General features: G+C 44.7%; 1 protein-coding gene across 1 annotated transcript in view; it reads right to left on the reverse strand.

Moving 5' to 3' along the window:
• Window positions 1-14,776: 14,776 nt before the first annotated feature.
• LOC307093001 (C-C motif chemokine 26-like) overlaps window positions 14,777-26,148 on the reverse strand; it is a 38,628-nt gene continuing 27,256 nt past the window's right edge. Inside the window, exons 3-5 of the mRNA XM_079760637.1 lie at window positions 18,296-19,039; window positions 18,093-18,207; window positions 14,777-14,917 (exon numbers count right to left, since the gene is read on the reverse strand). Coding sequence (XP_079616763.1) covers window positions 14,791-14,917; window positions 18,093-18,207; window positions 18,296-18,368 — 315 coding nt within the window. The 5' untranslated portion in view covers window positions 18,369-19,039 and the 3' untranslated portion in view covers window positions 14,777-14,790. The remainder of the gene's footprint in view (window positions 14,918-18,092; window positions 18,208-18,295; window positions 19,040-26,148) is intronic.

Here is a 26,148-nt window from a genome sequence, read left to right on the forward strand (position 1 = left end):
AACTCAGCAACATCATCAATCAACAGGATTGAATAGATAGAACACTCTACCCAGCAACAGCAGAACACACATTCCTTTCAAGTGCCCAAGGAGCACCATGCATTCTGGGCCATAAGACCAAACCTCAAATTAAAAAGAATTGAAATCATACAGAGTGTGTCCTCTGACTACATAGAGTAAAACTAGAAATCAACAACAGAGAGATAACAGTCAAATCTCCAAATACTTGGAATCTAAAATAATCCATGGGTCATAGAAGTCTCAAGGGAAACTTTAAAAACACACCGAATTGAATGAAAATGTAACTATATCATATTAAAATGTGTGAGACACAGCTAAAACAGTGCTAAGAGGATCCTTCTAGTGCTATATACTTACATTAGAAAAAAGGAAATGTCTCAAATCAATAATCTAAGCTTCTACCTCAAGATATTCAGAAAATAGCCCTAGCCGATTTGGCTCAGTGGATAGAGTGTTGGCCTGTGGACTGAAGGGTTCCAGGTTCGATTCTGGCCAAGGGCACATGCCCAGGTTTCGGGCTCGATCCCCAGTGGGGAGTGTGCGGGAGGCAGCCAATCAATAATTCTCATCATTGATGTTTCTATCTCTCTCTCCCTCTTCCTTCCTCTCTGAAATCAATTAAGAAATATACATATTTAAAAAAAAAGATATTCAGAAAATAAATGAGGAATAAACCCAAAGCAAACAAAAGGGAAGTAATTATAGGGATCAGAAATCAGTGAAACTTGGGAAAACACAAAAACAATAGAGAAAATCATGAAACTAAAAGCTGATTCTTTGAAAAGATCAATACAATTGACAAACCTTTAGCAAGAATGACAAAGAGAAAAAGAAGATACAAATTACAAAAATCAGGAATGAAACAGAGGAAACACTATAGGCACCACGGACTTCTAAAGGATAATAAAGGATCACCTGGAACCCATCTACACCATGAGTTCAACTCATAAAAAAGGGCCAAGTCTCTAAAAAACACAAATTATCACAACTCACCCACTATAAAAAATGTAATTTGAATAGCTTTAAAACTAGTAAGAAAATTTAATTTGTAATTTAAAACTACCCAAAAGGAAATCTCCAGGCCCAGATGTTTTCACTAGATTTACCAAATGTTTAAAGAGGAACTAGAGAAATACCTAGAGGGCTTGTGAAAACAGATCACTGGGCTCTACTCCCAGATTTTCTAACTGAGTAGGTGTGGACGGGTCCTGAGAACTTCCATTTCTATCACGTTCCAGCTCTCGTTCGTGCTGCTCTAGGGACTGCATTCTGAGAACCACTGCTATAACACAAATCCTGACTCATTCTGCGTATCCTAAATTGGTTTGTTCAAATAACATCCACATGAGGTCAAACTTGCATGTGAATGTTTCTACAGAGGAACTTTTAATTTAAAAAGTCACAGAAGTTAAATAGCTTTCAGGCTATTTATTCTAAACATTTTCCCCGAACCACACCCCCCCAAGTAATATTATTATACTTAGCAATTATCAAAAATTGTATAACTGAGCTGTTTCTTTGTTAAAAAGTGATGTAAGACAAATTCCACTATTATGTGTTTATTGCCTGGAATTTTCCACTAGCTGTTCTGTGTGTTCTATAATAATCCTCACATTAACCTGGAGTGACTTCTGAATCATGAGGAAAAAGTTATATTATGTTCAGTTCAATTTTAATGTTAGCATGTTTTATAGAATGCATGTTTTGAGGAATGCAGCTGCCTGTTGGATATAATTATGTTTCTAACTCTCTATATTAATTTACAAATTATTTAATAATTATTAAAACATTGGAGTTGCCCTGGCTGGGTGGCTCAGTTGGTTGAAGTATCATCCTGTACACCAAAAAGGTGGTGGGTTCAATTCCCCATCAGGGCACATGCCCAGGTTGCAGGTTTGATTCCAGGTCAGGGTGCATATGGGAGACAACAGATCAATGTTTCCCTCTCACATCAATGTTTCTCTCTCTTCCTCTCTCCCTAAAAATCAATAAAAATATATCCTTGGGTAAGAATTTTTTTAAATGCTTAAAAAACAACAAGAAAGCCCACTGCATGGGAGAACATATTTGCCAATGTTATCACCGATAAGGGTTTAATCTCCAACATTTACAGGGAACTCATACAACTTAACAAAAGGAAGATAAACAATCCAATCAAAAAATGGGCAACGAACCTAAATAGATACTTTTCGAAAGAAGACAGAAGGAAGGCCAAGAGGCATATGAAAACATGCTCAAAGTCACTTTGAGCAGAGAGATGCAAATCAAAACGACAATGAGATACCATCTCACACCTGTCAGAATGGCTATCATCAACAAATCAACAAATGACAAGTGCTGGCCAGGATGTGGAGAAAACGGAACCCTTGTGCACTGCTGGTGGGAATGCAGACTGGTGCAGCCACTGTGGAGAACAGTATGGAGTTTCCTCAAAAAACTAAAAATGGAACTCCCATTTGACCCAGTAATCCCACTTCTAGGAATATATCCAAAGAAACTAGAAACACCAATTAGAAAGGATATATGCACCCCTATGTTCATAGCAGCACAATTTACAATAGCTAAGATTTGGAAAGAAGCCTAAGTGCCCATCAGCAGATGAGTGGATTAAAAAACTGTGGTACATCTACACGATGGAATACTATGCTGCAGTGAAAAAGGAGTTCTTGCCATTTGCAACAGCATGGATGGAACTGGAGAGCATTATGATAAGTGAAATAAGGCCAGTCAGAGAAAGATAAATATCACATGATCTCACTCATTTATGGAATATAATGAACAACATAAACTGATGAACAAAAACAGATCTGGAGACAGAGCAGCATCAGTCAGACCATCAAACCTCAGAGGGAAGGTAGGGGAGGATGGGGGTAAGGGGGAGAGATCAACCAAAGGACTTGTATGCATGCATATAAGCCTAACCAACGGACACAGACAACAGGGGGGTGAGGGCATGAGGGGAAGGGATGGGGGGTAATGGGGGAATAAGGACACATATGTAACACCTTAATCAATAAAGAAATTAAAAAAAAAAGAATTGTTGTCCTAGCAGGTTTGGCTCAGCGGATAGAGTGTTGGCCTGTGGACCCAAGGGTCCCGGGTTTGAGTCCAGTCAAGGGCATATACCTCAGTTGCATGCTCCTCCCTGGCTGGGCCCTGGTTGGGGCTTGTGCAGGAGGCAACAAATCTATGTGTTTCTTTCACATCAATATTTCTCTCTGTCTTTCCCTCTCTCTAAAAATCAGTGGGAAAATATTGTCGGGTAAGGATTTAAAAAAAAAAAGAATTGTTAACATATTAGAATATTTGATGATCCAAGACACTTCATACCACCACCAATAATTAATAGGAATTAAATAAGAACCTATCACTGGAAAATTATTTATTATAGAGGTTTTCATACATAGTCCAAGAACCCACCCTAGTTGATTCCCTGAGACCCTGCCTCACCCAAATTTCAGGCCCACCCAAGCTGTTTCCAGTGGCTTTACTGTAGGAATGGCCTGTCTTGGCTCATGCTTCAGATTTTCCTAAAATCTCTCAAACAAGCAGCAACTGGCCTCAGAGAGACCCGTGCCTATTGCTAAGTGGCCCCAGGCCTGCCACTGGCAGCAGCTGGCCTTGGTTCACAGCTTGGTCTCGCCTGGGCACCTCCAAGGCCAGTACAAGAAGCAGCCATCTGCATATCACTTTGTAGTGCATGCCTGGTAACTTAGGCAGAACACAGGCAGTGACTGATCTTGGCCTGCACCTCCCTGAAGAACCCAGAGCCAGTACCCAGTGGACAGCTTCAGACCACGTCGAAGCACCACCATCCAACCACCTCCATAAACGACACACTCAAGGATGGACTCAGCAGGTACCAGAGCCCTGCTGAAGTAAGTCCTGCTCTGCGTGGTGCGTCCCTGCACAGCTGATCCTCCAAGGTGGTTGGAGATTGGTGGTCAGTGGTCACAGCCAGTCCTTTTAGCTGATCAGATTGAGTAAATCCCTCCCACTGACATGCCAATAGCAATCAAGACTCAACTACAATAGGAGGGTGTACAGTCCACATAGGGAGACCACCTTGAGTGCCAGCTGGGGTGTTTGGGGAGACTGTTCCATTGAACCCTAAGGACACCTACTACATTAGGCCATGCTACCAAACCTGGGAGACATAGCAGCTTTATCTAATACATAGAAAGAAACACAGGGAGGCAGCCAAAATGAGGAGACAGAGAAGCATGGCCCAAATGAAACAACAGAACAAGACTCCAGAAAAAGAACTAAACAAAATGGAGATAAGCAGTCACTAGATGCAGAGTTCAAAATATTGGTTATAAGGATGCTCAAGGAACTTAGTGAGGACCTCAACAGCATAAAAAGAAACAGTTAGAAATGAAGGCTACATTAACTGAAATAATTTACAGGGAATCAACAGTAGAATAGATGAAGCTGAGAATCAAACCAGCAATTCAGAATATAAGTAAGCAAAAAACACCTAATCAGAGAAGAAAAAAAAAAGAGGGTAGTGTGAGGAGCCTCTGGGACAACTTTAAGCATATCAACATTCACATCATGGGGGTGCCAGAAGAAGAAGAAGAGAGATCAAGAAATTGAAAACTTATTTGAAAAAATAATGACAGAAAACTTCCCTAACTTGGTGAAAGAAACAGACAAACAAGTCCAGGAAGTGCAGAAAGCCCCAAACAAGATGAACCTAAAGAGGCCCACACCAAGACACACCATAATTAAAATGCCAAAGGTTAAAGACAAATAAGGAATCATAAAAGCAGCAAGAGAAAAACAGTTAGTTACTTCCAAGATACCTCCCATACGATTGTCAGCTGATTTCTCAGCAGAAACTTTGTAGGCTAGAAGGGAGAGGCAAGAAATATTAAAAATGATGAAAAGCAAGGACCTACAACCAAGATTACTCTACTCTGCAAAACTATCATTTAGAATTGAAGGTCAGATAAAGAGCTTCCCAGATTAAAAAAAAACACACCTAATTTGTTCATCACCACCAAAATAGTATTATATAAAATGTTAAAGGTTTTATTGAAGAAGAAGAGAAGGAGGAGGAGGAGGAGGAAGAGGAGGAGGAGGAGGAGGAGGAGAAGGGAAGATAAAAAATATGAATAATAAAATGGCAAAAATACATATCTATTAACAATTGAATCTACAAGCAGAACAGAAACAGACTCATAGATATAGAGAACTTTTTGTTTGTTGCCAGATGGGGAGGAAGGGTGAAAGGATTAAGAAATACAAATTGGGTGTTACAGAATAGTCATAGGGATGTAAAGTACAGTGTAGGAAATATAGTCAATAATCTATAATAATAAAAGCATAATATGCTAATTAGACCAGACAGCCGAACGACTTTTCGGACGTCATTCCGGATGAAGCCATAGTGGCGGGGGCCAAGGCAGATGCGGTTAGGGGTGATCAGGCAGGCAGGTGAGCAGTTAGGGGTTATGAGGCAGGCAGGCAAGTGGTTAGGGGTGATCAGGCAGGCAGGCAGAGGTGGTTAGGAGCGATCAGGCAGGCAGGCAAGCAGTTAGGGGTGATCAGACAGGCAGGTGAGTGGTTAGGGGTGATGAGGCAGGTAGATGAGGGGTTAGGGGTGATGAGGCAGGCAGGCAGAGTGGTTAGGGGTGATCATACAGGCAGGCAGGCAGGCCAGCGATTAGGAGCCAGTGGTCCCAGATTGCGAGAGGGTGCAGGCCGGGCTGAGGAACCCTCCCACCCCCCCTGCATGAATTTTGTGCACTGGGCCTCTAGTATTCTAATAACTAGGCATAGTGCTGGATGGGTGTGGGATTTATTGGGTGATCACATATTAAGTTATGTAATGTCTGGTCACTGGAGTGTACAAAAAATATAATAAAAAATGAAAAGGATTGGCCATTTCAATTGGAAATAAGCGAATATTCTAGAAAAATCTATTGTACTGGACAAAAAAGCTGTTCCTAAAGTGTTAACTAAAATTTTTATTGGTAGTTCATCTCATGGTAAAATTGCATAACATATAATGAACCTAAAGCAGTCACATTTTAGTGCAAAAAAGTAAAATTTAAAAGCTATCAAGGTTACAGCATAACAATTCCAAAAGCCTTCTAATATTTAAACCAAAAAAGGGGGATAGTAGAAGAATATCATGTAAGGAAGAATATCCTGTAAATAAATTACATCTAGAAAATTTTTACTTTAGAAAATTAACTTTCATTTGTAATGCTAACAGCAAGACACCCAAGTAAAACATACATGGTGTCAAAACAAGCCAAAGGAAAATAGTTTGGGCAAAAAATGAAAAAGGATCACAAGTCAAATTTATAGAAAAGTTTCCTTTATTAACTTTTGGTTGAGAATATGTTTGTATATTTTCAGAAATCAACTCCGAGACCATGTGGATTCCTGCAACAGAGAGGAAATGACAGGAGTGCTCCAGCCATGAAGACAGAAGAGAAACAGTCCAGAGATGGAAGACACTGACGATGCCTTGCCATACTAGCAGTCAGTAGATGTGCGTCACTGCAGATTTCCCAGGACCAAACCAGAGAGGGTCGGACCTGCATTACCACCATTTGTCCACCATCCAGAACTGAGATATCATTGCTGTTATCCTACCTAATAATAGACAAATATGCAAATTGACCGCACCTTTGCTATGCCCAAGCCAAGCCACGCCCACCAACCAATCAGGATGAGTATTCAAATTACCCCAACCAATATGGTGGTTAATTTGCATATCAAGACAGCATAGAAAGAAGCCAAAGCTGCAGAAGGAAGCAAAGCTGCGGAGAAGCAAGCAAGCCGGGGGGAGGAGAAGGGAGGAGCGCAGGCAGGGCCGGGGGAGAAGGGAGAAAAGCAGGTGGGCTGGTGGAGAAGGCGGGGTGGGGAAGAAGGGAGGAGAGCAGGCAGGACGGGGTAGAGTGCAGCATGAAACCCTATTGCAGGATTCTTCCTGCAATGGGAATGCTAGTGTACACATAAAGAATTGTTGGACGTAGAAATTGGGACTCAAAAGAACTGTTGGCCCAGAAAGAAACTCACTATAGACTGATTCATTTGCCTCTCAGCATAACCATTATTGCTTGTCTCGTTTTCGGTTCCTATAAGTGTATTCCTAGTATCACATGAGCTCACTCATCTAGGGGAAAAGATGAACAACATAGACTGAAGAACAAGAACAGCATCGATCAGACTGTCAGACCTCAGAGGGAAGGTAGGGGAGGGTGGGGATAAGGGAGATAGATCAACCAAAGGACTTGTGTGCTTGCATATGAGCCTAACCAGTGATCACGGACAACAGGGGGATGGGGGCATGCGTGTGGAGGGGTTTGGGATGGGGATGGGGGGAGGGTTGAGGACAAATATGTGATACCTTAATCAATAAAGTAATTTTAAAAAATGAAAAGGAATTAATACCAATTCTACACAATCACTTACAAAAAGTAGAAATTGAGGGAGCACTTCCCAATTAATTAATTTTATTTAGAATTACTGATACCAAAGACAGTAAGTACAGAGAGAGAGAGAGAGAGAGAGAGAGAGAGAGAGAGAGAACTAAAGAACTACAGATCAATATCTCCCATGAATATAGACACAGTAATCCTTAACAAAATCTTGCAAATTAAATTAGGCAATATGTAAAGAGAAAAATTAGTAATTAAATTGATGCAGAAAAGCTTTTGAAAAAATTAACACCCATTCATGATAAGAACTCTCTAAAATAGGAATAGAGGGGAATTTCCTCAACTCATTTTTTTAAAAGTTAAAATGAAAACAAAAACACCAAAACTACAACTAACATCATACTTAATGATGAAAAGCTGCTTTCTCCCTGAGATTAGGAACAAAGCAAGGATGTCCACACTCAACAGTTATTCAATATAGTACTTGAAATTCTAGCCAGTACAAGAAAGAAAAGAAAGGAAACAAAAAGAATACAGATTAAAAAATAAGAAATAAAACTGCCCCTATATGCAGTTGACACAATTATGTGCTTATGAAATTTCAAGGAATCTACCAAAAAATTCCTAGAACTAAGCAGTGAGTTCAACAAGGTCTCAGAAAACAAAATCAACATACAAAAATCCATTGCACCCACTTCACAGCATCCTATCTAATAAAGACGGAATACGTAAATTGACCATCACTCTGTGACAAAGATGGCAGCACCCACAGCCAATAAGGAGGGAATATGCAAATTGACGTGACAAAGATGGTGGTGGCCGGACTGAGATGCTTGCGTCATCGCCATGGCAATGATGCAGGCATTCAGCCCCGCCCTGGCCACTCCGGGCCTCTGGGCAGCGCACGCACGCAGGTGCGGAGCGGCCGGGGTGGGGCGGGATGCCTGCTATGAGGTTTCTTAGCTATGACTGTTAGGGTCACTGAAGGTGAAATGCACTAGGCCAAAAGTGGTAAAGAATTATGAATTTATTAGGTCATCTGGAAAACCAGAGGGGCTGAGCCCCATAATGGCATCAGCACCCAGGGACAGGGAGTCAGAGATTTTAAAGGACTCTAAGTGGGCTTTTTCTGGGTGGAGAATTCTCTGGGCAGATCCTGAGGGGAAAGATAATGGTCTTAGCAAGTGGAATATGGCCTAAGCAAAAGGGAATGTCAGTTGTGAAGTGGTCTAAACATCAGTTCCCAGGGGAGGGGGTGTGGATTCAATTATTTGATTAGATATAACAATGATACTAAAAGCACAAGCAACCAAAGAAAAAAATAGATAAATTGGACTTCATAAAAATTAACAAATTTGTTCATTAAATGGGTACTATCAGGAAAGTAAAAAGACAACCCACAGGAGGGGAGAAAATATTTGTAAATAATCCTCTCTAATAAAATGGTAATATGCAAATTAACCATCACTCCGCTACATAGACCACGCCCACCAGCCAGGCCATGCCCACCAGCCAATCAGGGTGAATATGCAAATTAACCCCAATCCAAGATGGCTACAGCCACAGTGAGCAAGGTTTCCCAGGTAACAGAGCAAGCCAAGCTTTCCATAGCCGTTGCAGGCCTAAGCCTCCACTCAAGCTACAAAATTTCAATTATAGAAGGTAAACAAATTCAAACAAATGGCGGCAGAATGGAGCTTGAGAGAGCAGGCCAGGGTTGCTGGCGGCAACAGGGGAAGCAAAGCTTTCCGCACACCCTGGCCGGGCCCACCCGCTTAAGGCTACAAAGTTTCAATTGTAGAAGGTGAATTAACTGCCACAGAAATGGCTGCTGCCCCGGAGGGAGCAGCAGGCTTGGCTCTGCTCCAGGCTACAAAGTTTCAATTGTAGAAGGAAAATAAATTCCAGATACCAGGGCCTCCCCTTGGGTTGCCAGGGGGCGTGGCCGGCCTGCAAACCACCACAGGCCCCTCGCTCAGGCTGCTCCACGCCCCAAGGGAACCCCACCCTCATCCGGGACACCCTTCAGGGCAAACCAGCTGGCCCCCACCCCTGTACCAGGCCTCTATCCTATCTAATAAAAGAGTAATATACAGATTGATCATCACTGCAACACACAATATAGCTGCCTCCATGTGGTCAAAGATCCCGCCCCCATGTGGACACAAGATGGCCACCACAAGATGGCCAGCAGGAGAGGGCAGTTGGGAGGCACCCGGCCTGCAAGGGAGGGCAGTTGAGAAGGACCAGGCCTGCAAGGGAGGGCAGTTGGAGGTGATCAACCCTGCAGGAGAGGGAAGTTAGGGGTGACCAGGCCGGCAGAGGATGGAAGTTGGGGGCAAACAGGCTGGCAGCAGAGTGGTTAGGGGGTGATCAGGCAGGCAGACAGAAGCGGTTAGGGGCAATCAGGAAGGCAGGCAGGCAAGCAGTCCTGGATTGTGAGAGGGATGTCCAACTGCCCGTTTAAACGGGCAGTCAGACATCCCTCCAGGAGTCCCAGATTAGAGAGGGTACAGGCTGGGCTGAGGGACAACCCCCCGCTGTGCACGAATTTCATGCACCGGGCTTCTAGTATATTTAATAAAGGCCTAGTATCCAGAATATATAAAGACCTCTTACAACTCAACAATGAAAAGACAAAGGTAAAAAAATTTGAGTAGACATTTCTCCAAAGAAGATATCCAAATTACTAATAAGTACATGAAAAGATGCTCAATATTATGAGTCACTAGAGGCCCGGTGCACAAAATTCATAAAATGGGGGGGGTGTCCCTCAGCCCAGCCTGCACCCTCTCCAATCTGGGACCCCTTGGGGGATGTCCAACTGCCGGTTTAGGCCCGATCTCTGCAGGATCTGTGCAGGATCGGGCCTAAACCGGCAGTGAGACATCCCTCTCATAATCTAGGACTGTTGGCTCCCAACTGCTCGCATGCCTGCCTGCCTGATTGCCCCCTAACCACTCCCCTGCCAGCTTAATCAACGCCTAACTGCTTCCCTGCTGGCCTGATCACCCCTAACTACCCTCCCCTGCAGGCCTGGTCCCCCCTCAACTGCCCTCCCCTGCAGGCCTGGTCGCCCACAACTGCCCTCCCCTGCCAGCCATCTTGTGGCTTTGGGTGCTGCCATCTTTGAGGGTGTGGACATAAATTAGCATATTCCCTCCTTATTGGCTGTAGGCGCTGCCATCTTTGAGGGTCTGGCAGTCAATTAGCATATTCCCTCCTTCTCCTTACTAGCTGTAGGCGCTGCCATCTTTGAGGGTGGGACAGTCAATTAGCATATTCCCTCCTTATTGACTGTGGGCACCGCCATCTTTGCCACACGTAAGGGTCAATTAGCATATTCCCTCTTTATTAGATAGGATAAGGGACATACAAATCCAAAGTACAGTGAGATACCACTTCACATCTTACTAAAATGAGCATCATCAAAGACAGACAATAACGTGATAGGGTATGGAGAAACTGGAATTCTCATACAGTGCTGGTAGAAATGTAAACTGATACAGCTGTTGTGGAAAACAGTTTGGGGTAGTTTCTCAAAAAGTTGAACATAGAATTACCACACACCCAACAATTTCGCCCATACATATGTACTTGTAAGAGTGAACCAGCGATCTTTTCTGTCAAAGAAAGGAGCTCACCACCATCTTAGGTCCCGCCATTTTGATATGACCTTCAGATTCTTTCAGGGGGCCACCATCTTAGGTTCTGAGATCTTGGTATGACCTTCAGGCTCTGGGGGGGGGGGGGGGGGGGGTGCCATCTTAGGTTCTGCCTTACCTTTCCCTTCCTCTGAATTAGCCAATTGTGCAATAATGGGAATCCAATCAGGTCAGAGTTCAGAGTGAGGGGCAGGGCAGACCCCGCATCAGGAAATAAAACCCGATCGGACTTCCCGGTCGGTGTGCTTTTGCCCATGGTTTCCAGCTGGCAGGAGCACCCTTCTTTGCAGAAGTAAATTTGCCTTGCCAATCCAGTTTCGAGTGTTTGTCTCATTCCTGCGACATTGTTGAGAGCATTTCTAACATACTCAAGACAATGAAAACATATGTTCATACAAAAACTTGTACACCAATGTACAGCATTATTCATAATAGACAAAAAATGGGGGAAGAACCAAATGTCCTTCAACTAATGAATAAACAAAAGTTGGTATGCAATGGAGTATTATTTAGCCATAAAAATGAATGAAGAACTGTTATGTGCTACAACATGAATGAACTTTGCAAATATTATGCCAAGTGAAAGAAGCCAGATGCAAAAGCCACATATTATATAATACCATTTATATGAAATGTCCAGAATAGGAAAAATCCATAGAGACAGAGGTTGATTAGTATTTTTTAGGGTTGAAGAGAGGAAAGAATAGGGAGTGAATCCTAAGGGATATGTGGTTTCATTGGGGGGGGGGAGGGGTGAAAATACTCTAGAATATTAATAGTGATGATGGTTGCACAACCTTGTGAATATGCAAAAAGTCACTGAAGCCGAAGCCGGTTTGGCTCAGTGGATAGAGCGTCGGTCTGCGGACTGGAAGGTCCCAGGTTCGATTCCGGTCGAGGGCATGTGCATTGGTTGCGGGCGCGTCCCCGGTAGGGGGCGTGCAGGAGGCAGCTGGTCGGTGTTTCTCTCTCATCGATGTTTCTGACTCTCTGTCCCTCTCCCTTCCTCTCTGTGAAAAGTCAATAAAATATATATATATAAAAAAAAAAAAAAAAAGTCACTGAATTGTACATTTTTAAATGGTTAATTTTATGGTGTGGCAATTATTTTTCAAGAAAAATAAAATTTTAAAATTGATTATATTATGGAGCAAATGGGATAGAAATAACCCCACACAAGAACAGAAGTGCAAAAACTATTCAATGGAGAAATAGTCATTTTAATAAATAGTGCTGGTGCAGTTGATTATCCATAGGCAAATAAACCAACCAACCAACATTGACTTAAACCTCATACCTAAGCCCTGACTGGTTTGGCTCAGTGGATAGAGCATCGGCCTGTGGACTGAAGGGTCCCAGGTTCAATTCCAGTCAAGGGCATGTACCTTGGTTGCAGGCACATCCCCAGTAGGGGGTGTGCAGGAGGCAGCTGATCGATGTTTCTAACTCTATTCCTCTCTGTAAAAAGTAAAAAAAAAAATATATATATATATATATATATATATATATATATATATATACACACACACACTTTAAAATTAACCCAAAATGCACGATAGATTGAAATGTAAATGGAAAACTAGAAAACTTTTAGGAAAAACATAGAAAAAAATATTTGGGCCCTAGCCGGTTTGGCTCAGTGGATAGAGCGTCGGCTTGCGGACTGAAGGGTCCCAGGTTCGATTCTGGCCAAGGGCACATGCCCGGGTTCCGGGCTTGATCCCCAATAGGGGGCGTGTAAGAGGCAGCAGATCAATGATTCTCATCACTGATGTTTCTATCTCTCTATCCCTCCCCCTTCCTCTCTGAAATCAATAAAGAAATTAAAAAAAAAATATTTGGGACCTACAGCTTGGTGGAGAGTTCATAGGGATGACACTAAAAACATGATTCATGCCCTAACCGGTTTGGCTCAGTGGATAGAAGATTGGCTTGTGAACTGAAGGGTCTGAGGCTCGATTCCAGTCAAGAGCATGTACCTTGGTTGTGGGCACATCCCCAGTAGGGGGTGTGCAGGAGGCAGCTGATCGATGTTTCTCTCTCATGGATGTTTCTAGCTCTCTCTCCCTCTCCCTTCCTCTCTGTAAAAAATCAAATATATATATATATATATATATATATATATATATATATATAATATCATGATTCATAAAAGGAGAAAAATAAATAAATTAGACTTCATCAAAATTCAGTCTTGTGATCTGTGAAGGACCCCATTAAGAAGATGAAAAGATAAACTACAAACTGGGAAAAAGTATTTGCAAACCAGATATTGATAAAGGACTCGTATCAAAACTCAACAGTGAAAACAAGCAGTCTAATTAGAAAATGGACAAAAACACAAGAGACATTTCACCAAGGAGGATATATGGATAGCAAATAAGCACATGAGAAGAAGCTCCATATCACGAGCCAAAAGGGAAGTGGAAATTATGACCACAACGATTTATCACTACTCACCTATTAGAACAGGTAAAATAAAAAAAAATGATGACAATACCAAATGCTAGCAAGGATGCCCAGAAACCAGACCATACATTGTTGGTTGGAATGTAAATTGGCACTGCTCATTAGTGAAAAACAATGAACTATTGACACACACAATAGTTGGATACATTGTGTGAAGTTAAAAAAAACCCAAACTCAAAAGGTCAGATATTACTAGTATAGGATTCCATTTATATAATGTTCTCGAAATGACACGATTATAGAAGAGAACAGAGTAGCGGTTGCCAGAGGTTAATGATGGTGATGAGGTGAGGAGTGGCTATAAAGGGATACTACAAGGGAGATCTTTGTGGTGATGGAATACTTCTTGTATCTTGGTTGTAACGGTGGTTACACAAATCTACACATGGATAAAATGATAGAACTACACAAACACTATATCAATATCAATTTCCTGGGTCTGATATTGTGTTATAATTATGTAAAATGTAATTGTTGGGGGAAGCTGGGTAAGAGATACACCCAAACTCTCTGTACTATTTTTGCAACTTCCTGTGAATCTATAATTATGTTTTAAATTTTTTTTAGGCTATATAGACACAGGCACCTTACGGTTGGTAGGTAGATAAACTCATGTTTATTAATAATACCATATGAGAAAACACTGCCAAATATGGAGGCATTTCATTTACCCAGCACCAACAGGCTATGAGGGGTTACACAGAATTTTCCAAGTAACATAAACTTACCTGTCCAAATAACATTAAAACATTTAATGGGCATTTTGCCAAAATGTATTATACTTGTCCATGATTTTTTGACACGAAAACATAAAGGTAAAATTCAACACCAGGGTCAGTTCAGGGGTTGGGGACCTACCAGGAAGTCAGCTGTAAATGTTGACTCAGTTTTGCCCACTAAGGTTACAGGCTCCATCCCCGGTGGGGGGCAAGCAAGAGGCAGCTGATCTGATCAATCATGTTTCTGATGATGTTTCAATCTCTCTATCCCTCTCCCTTCCTCTCTCTCTAAAAATCAATAAAAACATATTTTTAAAAATATTGACTCAGTTTCTTTTCTTTGAAGAAAACTCAGGTTTATTGAATAAGAATGTTGATGAGCAAGTCAAATCTTTACAAAAAACCTTCGTCAACAAAAACTGGTAGAAAATACCTTTCCTCCCCACCAGGCCCACGGAGCCTTCTTTTGAAGAAATTCTCCATGCTCTGCCAAGGACAGCAGGGTCAAGAGAGGGTTCAGGTGTCCTTGGGCTGAAAATTCAGCAGTGTCGAATTTTGTTGAGCTTTCAGTAACAAAATATATCTTCGCACCCATTTTTCCTTTGGTTGTGCACAGACTTTCTGGCCTTTTTTGGTAGTGAATCTGTGGGAAAGAGATGCTGACAGTCAATACTGACTTTAGCCTCCTGGAAAGGGATGGAGAGGCAGCTGCCTGACTCATATTCCAGCATTCCCACACCCCTGACACACGGTCCCTGCTCCCTTTTCTGGCCCTTGTCCTCCCTCCTGTCGGATACATCACTTTCCGCTGGAAACCACGCTTCCAGGCCTACCTCCCTCAGGAAACATTTTCCACCCACTCTAGTCCAAAGAATGTAACTTGTACCCCGCCTCTTAACTCTTTTGTTTTAATCTAACAGCTTTACTGAGATATAATTCACACACCATACAATTCACTCATCCTATATAATAAAAGCCTAGTATGCTAAGTGACCGGTCATCCAGTGGGCCGTCCAACCAATCAAAGTGTAATATGCTAATGATATGCTAAGGCCACTCAACCACTCACTATGATGTGCACTGACCACCAGGGGCCAGACAGTCGACCGGTCGACCAGTCGCTATAAGTTTGCTGCTGGGGCCTGGATCGGGACTGAGCAAGATGGGCTGGACACACCCTGGAGCCCTCCCGCAGTCCCTCCCTGGCTGGCCAACCTCCCGCGTCCCTCCCTGGCCCCGATTGTGCACCGGTGGGGTCCCTTGGCCTGGCCTGCACACTCTCGCAATCTGGGCCCCTCAGGGGATGTCAGAGAGCCAGTTTCGGCCCAATCCCGCAGGCCAGGCCGAGGGACCCCACTGGTGCACAAATTGATGTACCGGGCCTCTAGTTTAAAGCATATAATTATCACTCAATGGATTTTAGTATATCTATAGATGGAACAACCATCACCACTATCAATTTTAGAACATTTGCATCACCCCCAAAAAGAAACCTTATACACATTATGCCACTTAATTCATAACCACATTATCGTGGGTTGTTTGCCATGATTCCTGCATTCCTTATATATGATTCCTGATTTCCACTGTGATCTCACTAAGAAGGGGGTTGTGGTTAATGTCCCTGAATCTCCTCCAGCCTCATGCACCCTGGGCGTCAGACATGACGAGAGCATAGATCGGGTCGTTCTAGCCTGGAGCACCTTGCAGCGCCAGCAATGTTTTCAGGGCTCTCAGGAGGGCCCCAGGGCACACAGGGGAGAAAAGCCAAGAGAATGGAAAATAAGAGAGAGGAAGAACTTTCTGGACGTATGAAAGCATGCCATTGCTCCTATTGAGAGATGGAGGTCTATGTTCTCACCCCTTGAATTTAGGCCAGCCTTAGTGGCTCGTCAGCCAACAGAGTATAATTCACACACCAGAGGTGACATTGTGTGACTTCATAGGCTAAGTCAGAAGAGATGGCGGAGCTTCTGCCTGGTTTACTGGATCATCTATGCTGCAGCCTTGAACCACCTTGTAAGGAGTCCTACTACCCCAGGTCACCATACTGTGAGGAAGCCTGAACTAGCCCAACAAAGAGACCACACAGAGAGGCCCTGAAGAGAGAGAGATGCCATGAGCCCCAGCTGTTCCAGCTCCAGCACCATCGGACCACAAACACCCAGCCAAGCCCTCTGGAATTTTGGATCCACCAAAACCTCTCACCTTCCTTTTACAGGAAACTTGACTTGCCCAAGGTCACACAGCTTGTAAGTGACAGAGCCATTGCTTTGAGTCCAGCTCAGGGCTCTTTGCCGGCTGCTGGTTAAGTGTTGATGACTTCAAAGCACCAGAAAGCCAATTAAGACACAAATGAGAGGCCCAGGGCATCCTGAGCCCCAGAGAGCCCCCGTCCATATCTAGGCTCTTGAGTGTCTCTTTCCCCTCCTTAACTGTCTCAGAATGCTGGCATTCAGGTTGCCCTCCAGAGCCCCTTCTTCCTCTCTGCACCATTCTCTCATGCTCAGGAACCCATGTCCAGGGGAGCAGTGACCTGCTGCTCCCTGTGTAGTTGCACTTGAAGATGTTTTTGTTGAATCTTGGTAACTTGGGTTGTCACCCTACCTCCGCATGTGGCAGTGATGTGCCCAAATTCTGCCACTTACACAACATTTGTTGAACATTCACTGTGTGTAGACACAGCAGTAAATGCTTCACACATAGTAGCTCATTTAGTCCTGCCAGGGAGCCTGTGAGATATGTGTCATCACTCCTGCTACCAATGAGCCCGGCATGTCTTGGCTCCTATTTACCCGTCTGCCTGGTCAGTGACATGTTCATCCTCCTTCCACTCGCCTGCTGCTCCCTCTGCCTGGCACACCCATGCTCCTTCCTGCCCCCTTTACCCAGGCCACTCCCACTGTTCCTGAGGGTCTCAGTGTAAATGTCACTCCCTCAGGGGGATCTCCTGACACTGAGTGAGGTCCTCCTGTGACTATGCTACAGAGTGGCAGAATAAGCTGCTGCAAAATATGCCACTTTGGCATAAAGATTATTTTGAGCTAAAGGCACTTAAAAATAAATCTGGTACAAGAAGGGCTCTCTGACCTCCTCCTCTCTTCCTGGAAGCAGGAGATAAAACCCCTCTGTAAAAAAATGTCCTCCCTGTACCAGGAGGAAAGAAACATTTTTGTTACCAGAAGTAGGGAGTCAAGGCCAAGAGAATTCTGTAGAAACAGAGCTTGGTAAGATAACTCTTATCATCCTTTACGGCCTCCCCCATACATTTTAGTTACTTTCCCACAATTGCCTCTCTTTACTTTAGTATAAATGCATTTAAGTTTTGCCACTTTGGGGAGGTATTCATTTTCCTATGAGGGCTCCTCGTACATGTGAAAGCTGTACACTTTTCTCCTATTCATCTGTCTGTCAATTTAATTCTCAGGCCCAGCCTAAGAGGTTAAAGTTTTGCCTCCCTCTCCTGCTGTCCTTCCTGCTGTCCCCCTTCAAGCACCTATCACAACTGAGATCATCTATTTTGTGAAAATGTCTCTTAATGCCCCCTTTCTTATGCTAGATGTAAGGTCTATAAGGGCTGTCTTGTTTGCTCTTTTATACTCAGCACTGAGCACAGTGCCTGGTACATGCCTGGCACAGGATAGGGAAGTGAGGAAACCAAAGCTGAGACTCACACTTGTTAGCGGCAGAGGAAGGATAACAACCCAAGTTCCCAGGTTCCCATCCTGAAGCTCATCCTGGCACTGTAGGGGCCTGGCTTGCACCCACCCAACTACCCGGCTGTCAGGGACCCTAACGTCCAGATGAGAAATACTCACATCACAGCCTTCTGGGAGCAGCTGCTCCTGGTGAATTCATAGCTTTGCACCAAGTTCCAGGGAAGGGTCCTTTGGATGAATTGTAAGCAGCAGTATTTGGCCACATCACTGCCACCTAAAAAAACAGTGAAAGGAAGGAGATTGGAGACACCCCTTTGCTTCTACTCCTAGTCATCCCGAAAGGGAGTGGGGCAGCTACATACGTGGGGCAGCTCCAAGACGGACACTCAGGATAAAAAGTAGGAGAACCGGGGGAGCTGTGGGGAAGCTCTTCATGGTGCTGCAAACCCTTCACAGCCTTCTCCCCAATTCCTCCTGTCCTGACCAGACGCCCTTTTATGGGGCCCAGTGGTCCCTAAAGATAATTCCAGATAAAATGAGTAATCTGATATCCTTGAGAAGATTGAAAAGTGAGACAATATCATGGGTGGAGCTGATGGGAGGAGCCGGCATGCAACTGAGAGCCTGGCCCAGTTTTATGTCACCACTTTCTCCTCTGAAAACAGAATGAAATTAAATCATTCCAGCAAACTGACCTAAAATCCTTTACCACACCATTAGTTGTTCCAGGTAAATACCTGGTTCTTGGCTGAAACTTTCTTTGCTTTATAAACATTGCTTATCTCTTGGTGAGGTCTGACCAGTCTCGGGACGTGTGTAGGGCAGCCTGACCATGGCAATGGACGTTCAAGAATAAGGCTCCGGCTCTCTGCCTGTTTCTCATCGTGGTGCAGATCAAGGTGAAGAGGAGAACCCCATGCAGGAGCTTCACACCTGAAAGCTCTGCTGACTCAGCCAGCCAAGGTCCTGGAGAAGCTCCCAGGCCAGATCCCCGTGTTCTCCAAAGCCAGATACACCGTCAGCTCCTTTGGCATCAGAAGAAATGAAAAGGTTGCCGTCCACAGCACAGTCCGTGGGGCCAAGGCAGAAGAAATCTTGGAAAAGGTCTAAAGGTGTGAGAGTATGAATTACAAAAAAAAATAACTTCTCAGATACTGGGAACTTTGGTTTTGGGACCCAGGAACACATCAATCTGGGGGTCAAATATGACCCAAGTATTTGTATCTACAGCCTGGATTTTCATGTGGTGATGGGTAGGCCAGGTTTCAGCATTGCAGACATGAAATGTAGGACTGGCTGCATTGGGGCCAAACAGAATCAGCAAAGAGGAGGCCATGTGCTGGTTCTGGCAGAAGTATGATGAGTTCATCCTTCATAAATTCCTGTTTCTATACAAAGAGCCAAAACCATAGTTTTAGTGAAATGTAAAAAAAGAACAAGAATATGCCTCCTATGTTCTTAGTATCACACACACATCACCCCCCACAGGGTGCCAGAGCTGCTTGGGGGCACTTGGAACTATCTCATGTGGTATAGAGCATTAGTCAACAGAGCCAAATATCAACAGTACAACTCATTAGTCAACAGAGCCAAATATCAACAGTACAACTCATTAGTCAACAGAGCCAAATATCAACAGTACAACGATTGAAATTTCTTTTGAGAGCCAAATTTTTTAAACTTAAACTTCTTCTAACGCCACTTCTTCAAAATAGACTCGCCCAGGCCGTGGTATTTTGTGGAAGAGCCACACTCAAGGGGCCAAAGAGCCGCATGTGGCTTGTGAGCCACAGTTTGCCGACCATGGGAGAGGATCCTAAGCCAGACAGAACACAACTTCCCAGAGTCTTAGACATACTTTTCCCAGGCCCTGCTTTGCACCTCTTGAGTCAGGCTCTTGATGGGGGCTGGGAGTGGGCAGGGACCAGAAATCTGTATTTTAGCCAGATTTGGCTGACACAGAGAAAGTGAATTCCCAAAAGGGGCAGTGACTTTTGCCAGAAAAGTCTTAGGGAGGGGTTGATGAGGTTTTCATTTCCGAATTTCATGATTATCTATGCTCAGTTATTTTAAGTCCTGATATGACCCCAGACTTTAAAATTCTGAAATTAAGATTAAAAAAAAAAAAAAGGCCACTCACTACTCATCTTGTGCTGGGGTTCTTGTCCCAGCATTAAGAAGAGGTTCAGCAATCTGGAGAAAGACTGTGCGTAGATTAAGTAGGAGTCCAGAGACAATAGTTTTGAAAGGCATTGGGGGTCAGAGGAGCTTCAGCTAAAGGAGCTAAAGATTCCCCTTGACTCAGGACCCTTGCTTTTTATTCACACAGTTTTTCCTAAGGCAAGGTGGAGATAATACACTTCAAAGGGTAGGGTACAGAAGCATTGACAGATTGGGGAATAGCCTACAGCTGGTTCAGGTGTTTGGCCAACAGGAGGCAATAACATGTAGATTAAGATGCCCTGAGCTGTCTGGCAGCCGACAGCCATCCTATTCAGGTTTGTAGGAAGTGCCCTTTAGACACTCCAATAGGTAATTACATATGTGACTCAGTCCTTGTTGAGTCCCCAAGTTTCATCAACCTTTTGATAAAACTCTTGTAATTATGACATGCTGGAATTGGCTCCCGGCAATCTTGAACCATAGACTTTTTCCAGGCTAGCTGGCATTTTTCAAATACATCCCAGACAGTTTTAACTATTCTGAGTGATAGGGAATTCACCTTTGAACTTGGCTCAACCTAGGACAGATCTGACGGTGTGTCACAAAGTTTTCTTACATTCTTTTTTTTTTTATTGAAGTTTTTTTTTAATTTCTTTATTGATTAAGGTGTCACATATTTGTCCTCATCCCCCCATTCCCATCCCACCCCCCTCCCCACGGATGCCCCAACCCCCTGTTGAACTTAACCATTGGTTAGGCTCATATGCATGCACACAAGACCTTTGGTTGATCTCTCCCCCCTCCCCCCAACCTCCCCTATCCTCCCTCTGAGGCCCGATAGTCCGATCGATGCCTCCTTGTTTCTGGTTCTGCTGTTGTTCATCAGTCTATGTTGTTCATCATTTCCCCTAGATGAGCGAAATCATGTGTCACTAGAGATATACTTATAAGAACTGAATGTGAGACGAGCAATAATAGTTATGCTGACAGGCAAATGAATCAGTCTGTAGTGAGTTTCTTTCTGGACCAACAGTTCTTTTGAGACCCAATATCAATGTCCACCAGTTCCTTTGAGTACATGTCAGCACTGACCCCTCAGCTCTGGATGGTGGACAAATGGTGGTAATGCAGGTCCGACTCCCTCTGGTTTGGTCTCGGCCGGACCCAGGGGCACGGCTTCACCTGGACCCAGGGGCATGTGGCCTCACCCGGACCCAGGGGGTGCGCGACCTCACCCGGACCCAGGGGCGCGTGGCTTCACCCGGACCCAGGACCCAGCCTCACCCGGATCCAGGGGCACACGGCCTCACCCGGACCCGGGATCCAGCTTCACCCGGACCCAGGGGCGCGTGGCCTCACCCAGACCCAGGGTCGCGTGGCCTCACCCGGACCCGGGACCCAGCCTCACCCGGATCCAGGGGCCCACGGCCTCACCCGGACCCGGGATCTAGCATCACCTGGACCCAGGGGCGCGTGGCCTCACCCGGACCCAGGGGCGCGTGGCCTCTCCCAGACCCAGGGGCACGTAGCCTCACCCGGACCCGGGATCCAGCTTCACCCGGACCCAGGGGCGCGTGGCCTTACCCGGACCCAGGGGTGCGTGGCCTCACCCAGGCCCGGGACCCAGCCTCACTCGGATCCAGGGGCACACGGCCTCACCCGGACCCGGGATCTAGCTTCCCCCGGACCCAGGGGCGTGTGGCCTCTCCCAGACCCAGGGTCGCGTGGCCTCGCCCGGATCCAGGGGCACACGGCCTCGCCCGGACCCAAGATCTAGCTTCCCCCGGACCCAGGGGCGCGTGGCCTCACCCGGACCCAGGGGCGCGTGGCCTCTCCCAGACCCAGGGTCACGTGGCCTCACCTGGATCCAGGGGCGCACAGCCTCACCCGGACCCGGGACCCAGCCTCACCTGGATCCAGGGGCACACGGCCTTACATTCTTTTTAAAACTTTGCTGAGCCGAGCTGGTGTGGTCCAGTGGTTGACTCATGAATCAAGAGGTTACTGCACATGCCTAGATTTTGGGCTCCATCCCCAGTAAGGGGGGTGGGGGGTGAACAGTTCTCTATCCCCCTCCCTCCTCTAAAATCAATAAACAAATATATTTTTTAAAAGAAATTTAGCTGAAATCTATATTCCCATTGCTTCTACTTATTGGCCCAACTCTATACAAAAACGCCTAATTTCTCTTTTCTTCTTTTAGAAGATGAGGAAATTGAGATTTCAGCAGGTTTGAAGATGATTGTTTTAGTTTGAGTTCCCCTAGAACAGGCCCTGAGACAAGGATTCCGGTGTAAGCTGTTCAGAGGGAGGTGATTCCTGAAGACGCCATTAGAGGAGGGGGGATGCCAGGCTGGGAAGAGCCAGTGCCAACAGGAGGTGTGTTACGCAGCGGGCAGCAGCTAGCTCAGGCTCAGTTTCGCTGCGGGGTCTGGAAGCGGGGCAGAATCTGAGTCAGCTCAACTGCTGGCTGAGGCAGCAGAGACATTCACCCCCCAGCTCTCTGGTTGGCATTGATTGAAGGCTGCGTCCCATACTCCTTGTCCTCTGAGCAGACTGAGTGTGCTCTGTGATTAGGAAAAAGGCTCTTATGCTGAGTCCAGGAGGTCCTCAATGAGCAGTCTTTGGGAATGATGAGGGGATATGGGTTGGATAGCAACAACTGCTACAACCATTACCCTGTTTGCCCCTGAATGTTCTCTTCTTTAGGCTAAACTCCCTTATGCCTTCAATTTATCTGCAATCATCCTACTGGCCACCTTGTCACACCAGTTTCAACTTTAATGAACAGGCATAGTGTGCTGGGAACCCAAGTGTTTCATAAATGGGATACATAAACACTATCTATAAAGGGCTGATAAGTAGTTGATAAATTGGACTATATAAAATTTGGAACTTTTACCCCTTAGAAGACACCAATAAGAGAGTAAAAGGTGCCCTGGATGGTTGCTCAGGGGTTAGAGCATCTGCCTGCAGACCAAAGGCTCCCGGGTTCAATTCCCTGTCAAGGGCCTGTACCAATTGGGGCATGTGGCATGCAGGAGGCAACCATTTCACGTAGCTCTCTCACATCGATGTTTCTCTTTCTCTCTCTCCCCCCTCCCTGCCTTGCCTCTCTTCTTCCACTCTCTCTCTAAACATCAATGGAAAAAATATCCTCAGGTGATAATTTTAAATAAGAGGGAAAGGTAATCTGCAGGTTGGAAGATTTTTGCAATTCATATGTACTGGTTTGAATAGTGTCTTCTCCTCCCCCGCCACCCCCGCCCCCCCCCCCAATTCCCAAAAACCCAGAACTTCAGAATATGACGTTATTTGGAAAATTGGGACTTTGCTATAATTAGTTGAGAAGGCTATATTGGATTAGGGTGGGCTCTTGAGATAGTGTGATTTGTAATAAATATATATTTGGTCTGCATTCCCCTGGCACACAGCTCCTAAACCCTTGTAATTTTCTGAATGGGAGCATCTTTTGTGACACTATTTGGTCTTTTAACCTTAGTTCTTGAAATAGCACCAAAGCGATAAAGGCAAGAGGGGTGTCTTCTTTTTTTGTAACAAACCCCTTTCAACCACACCTGTTTATAGTATTAATCATGTAAGTTTTGGAAAGTCCTAGGTGACCACAGGATGAGAGTGGTTGCTAGGGAAACCAATCTTGTGATTAGAAGGTTGAAATTTTCCAGCCCACCCCCCAATCTCCAGAGAGGGGAGAGGGGTGGAGGTTGAATTAATCTCTAGTGGCCTATGATTTAATCAATCCTGCCTACATATGAAGCCTCCATAAAAATCCCAAAAGAACAGAATTCAAAGATCTTCTGGGTTGGTGAACATATGGAGGTTCTGGGAGGGTGGTTATGCCCCTTTCCCATCCTTTATCCTGTGCATGTTTTTCATCTGTCTGTTCCTGAGTTATAGACCTTATAAGAAACTGGTGTCTAGTAAATAACTCTGTTTTCCTGAGTTCTGTGAGTCACTCTAGAAAATTATTGATCCTGGGAACCTCTGATCTAATTGGCATCTGAAGTTGGGGCAGCCTTGTGGGACTGAGCCCTTAGCCCATAGCATCTGATATGATCTTCAGGCAGACAGTGTCAGAATTGAGTTAAATTGTAGGATACTCATCTGGTGTGTGAGAATTGGTGGGTTGTGAGAAAACCCCTCCCACATCGGGTGTTAGAAGTGAGGTATTGAGAGTAGCGTTGTAGTGAGTAGACAGAAAAAAACCCAGAAGAGTATCCTTATAAGAAGTCCAATTGAGGAGACAGAGACACAGGGAAGAAGTCCAAGCAAGGGCAGAGGCAGAGGTTGGAGTGATGCATTTACATACAAGCAAAGGAGCGTCAAGGATGGCTGGGAGCCACCAGAAGGTAAAAAGAGGCAAGGGAGGATTCTTCCCGAGGGCCTTGAGAGTAAGCACAGCCTAAACTTTAGGTTCTCGGGTTCCATTCCCATTCTAGGGCACATACCTGGGTTGCAGGTTTGATCCCCAGCCCTGGTCAGAGTGGTGTGCGAGGCAACACCAATTGATGTGTCTCTCTCACATTGATGTTTCTCTCTTTTTCTCTTTCTCTCTCTCCTTCCCTCCCTCCCTCCCTCCTTTCCTTTTACTCTCTCTAAAAATCAGTGGAAAAAATACCCTCAGGTGAGGAATAACAACAACAACAACAAAAAGCAGAAGAGATACCAGAATCCACATGAACAGAGAAAAGGCCATGTGAGGACACAGCAAGAAGGTGGCCATCTGCAAGGCCAGGAGAGAGGCCTCAGGAAAAACCAACCAAGGGCACCTGGATCTTGAACTTTCAGCCTCCAGAACTGTGTAAAAATAAATTTCTGGCCCAGCTGATGTGGCTTGGTGGTTGAGCGTTGACCTATGAATCAGGAGGTCACAGTTCGATTCCTGGTCGGGCAAATGCTTGGGTTGCGGGCTTGAGCCCCAGTGTGGTGCGTGCAGGAAGTTGCCTATAGATCAGGCATCCTCAGACTACGGCCCGGCCCACGGGCCACATGCGGGTGTTTTTGCCGTTTTGTTTTTTTTTTACTTCAAAATAAGATATGTGCAGTGTGCATAGGAATTGGTTCATAGTTTTTTTTAAACTATAGTCCGGCCCTCCAACAGTCTGAGGGACAGTGAACTGGCCCCCTGTTTAAAAAGTTTGAGGACCCCTGCCTTAGTGAGTCTCTGTTCTTATTCCTGTGTTCCCACCTTCCTATAGTATAGATGATTCTCTCTCATCATTGATGTTTCTATCTCTCTTTTCCTCTCCCTTCCTCCCTCTGAAATAAATAAAAACATATCTCTAAAAAATAAAAAAATAACCCGGGTGAAGCCGTGCCCCTGGATCCGGCCGAGACCAAACCAGAGGGAGTCGGACCTGCATTACCACCATTTGTCCACCATCCAGAGCTGAGGGGTCAGTGCCGACATGTACTCATAAGGAACTGGTGGACATTGATATTGGGTCTCAAAAGAACTGTTGGACCAGAAAGAAACTCACTACAGACTGATTCATTTGCCTGTCAGCATAACTATTATTGCTCATCGCACATTCAATTCTTATAAGTATATCTCTAGTGACACATGATTTCGCTCATCTAGGGGAAATGATGAACAACATAGACTGATGAACAAGAACAGAACCAGAAACAAGGAGGCATCGATCGGACTATCGGGCCTCAGAGGGAGGATAGGGGAGGGTGGGGGGAGGGGGGAGAGATCAACCAAAGGTCTTGTGTGCATGCATATGAGCCTAACCAATGCTTAAGTTCAACAGAGGGTTGGGGCATCCATGGGGAGGGGTGTGGAATGGGAATGGGGGGATGAGGACAAATATGTGACACCTTAATCAATAAAGAAATTAAAAAATAAAAAAAAATAAAAAATAAAACCTTGAGGTAAGAAAATAAAAAAATAAAAATAAAAATAAAAAATAAAAAATAAAAAATAAAAAAATAAAAATAAAAAACCCTCCCCTCTGTTCTTCCAACCTGCCCATAACAGTTTGCTTTATCCTGAATTGCAATTCTTCTGCTATTCCCAAATAAATCC

This window comes from Cnephaeus nilssonii (genome assembly GCF_951640355.1).
Source record: "Cnephaeus nilssonii genome assembly, chromosome: 2".
Taxonomy (NCBI): domain Eukaryota; kingdom Metazoa; phylum Chordata; class Mammalia; order Chiroptera; family Vespertilionidae; genus Cnephaeus; species Cnephaeus nilssonii.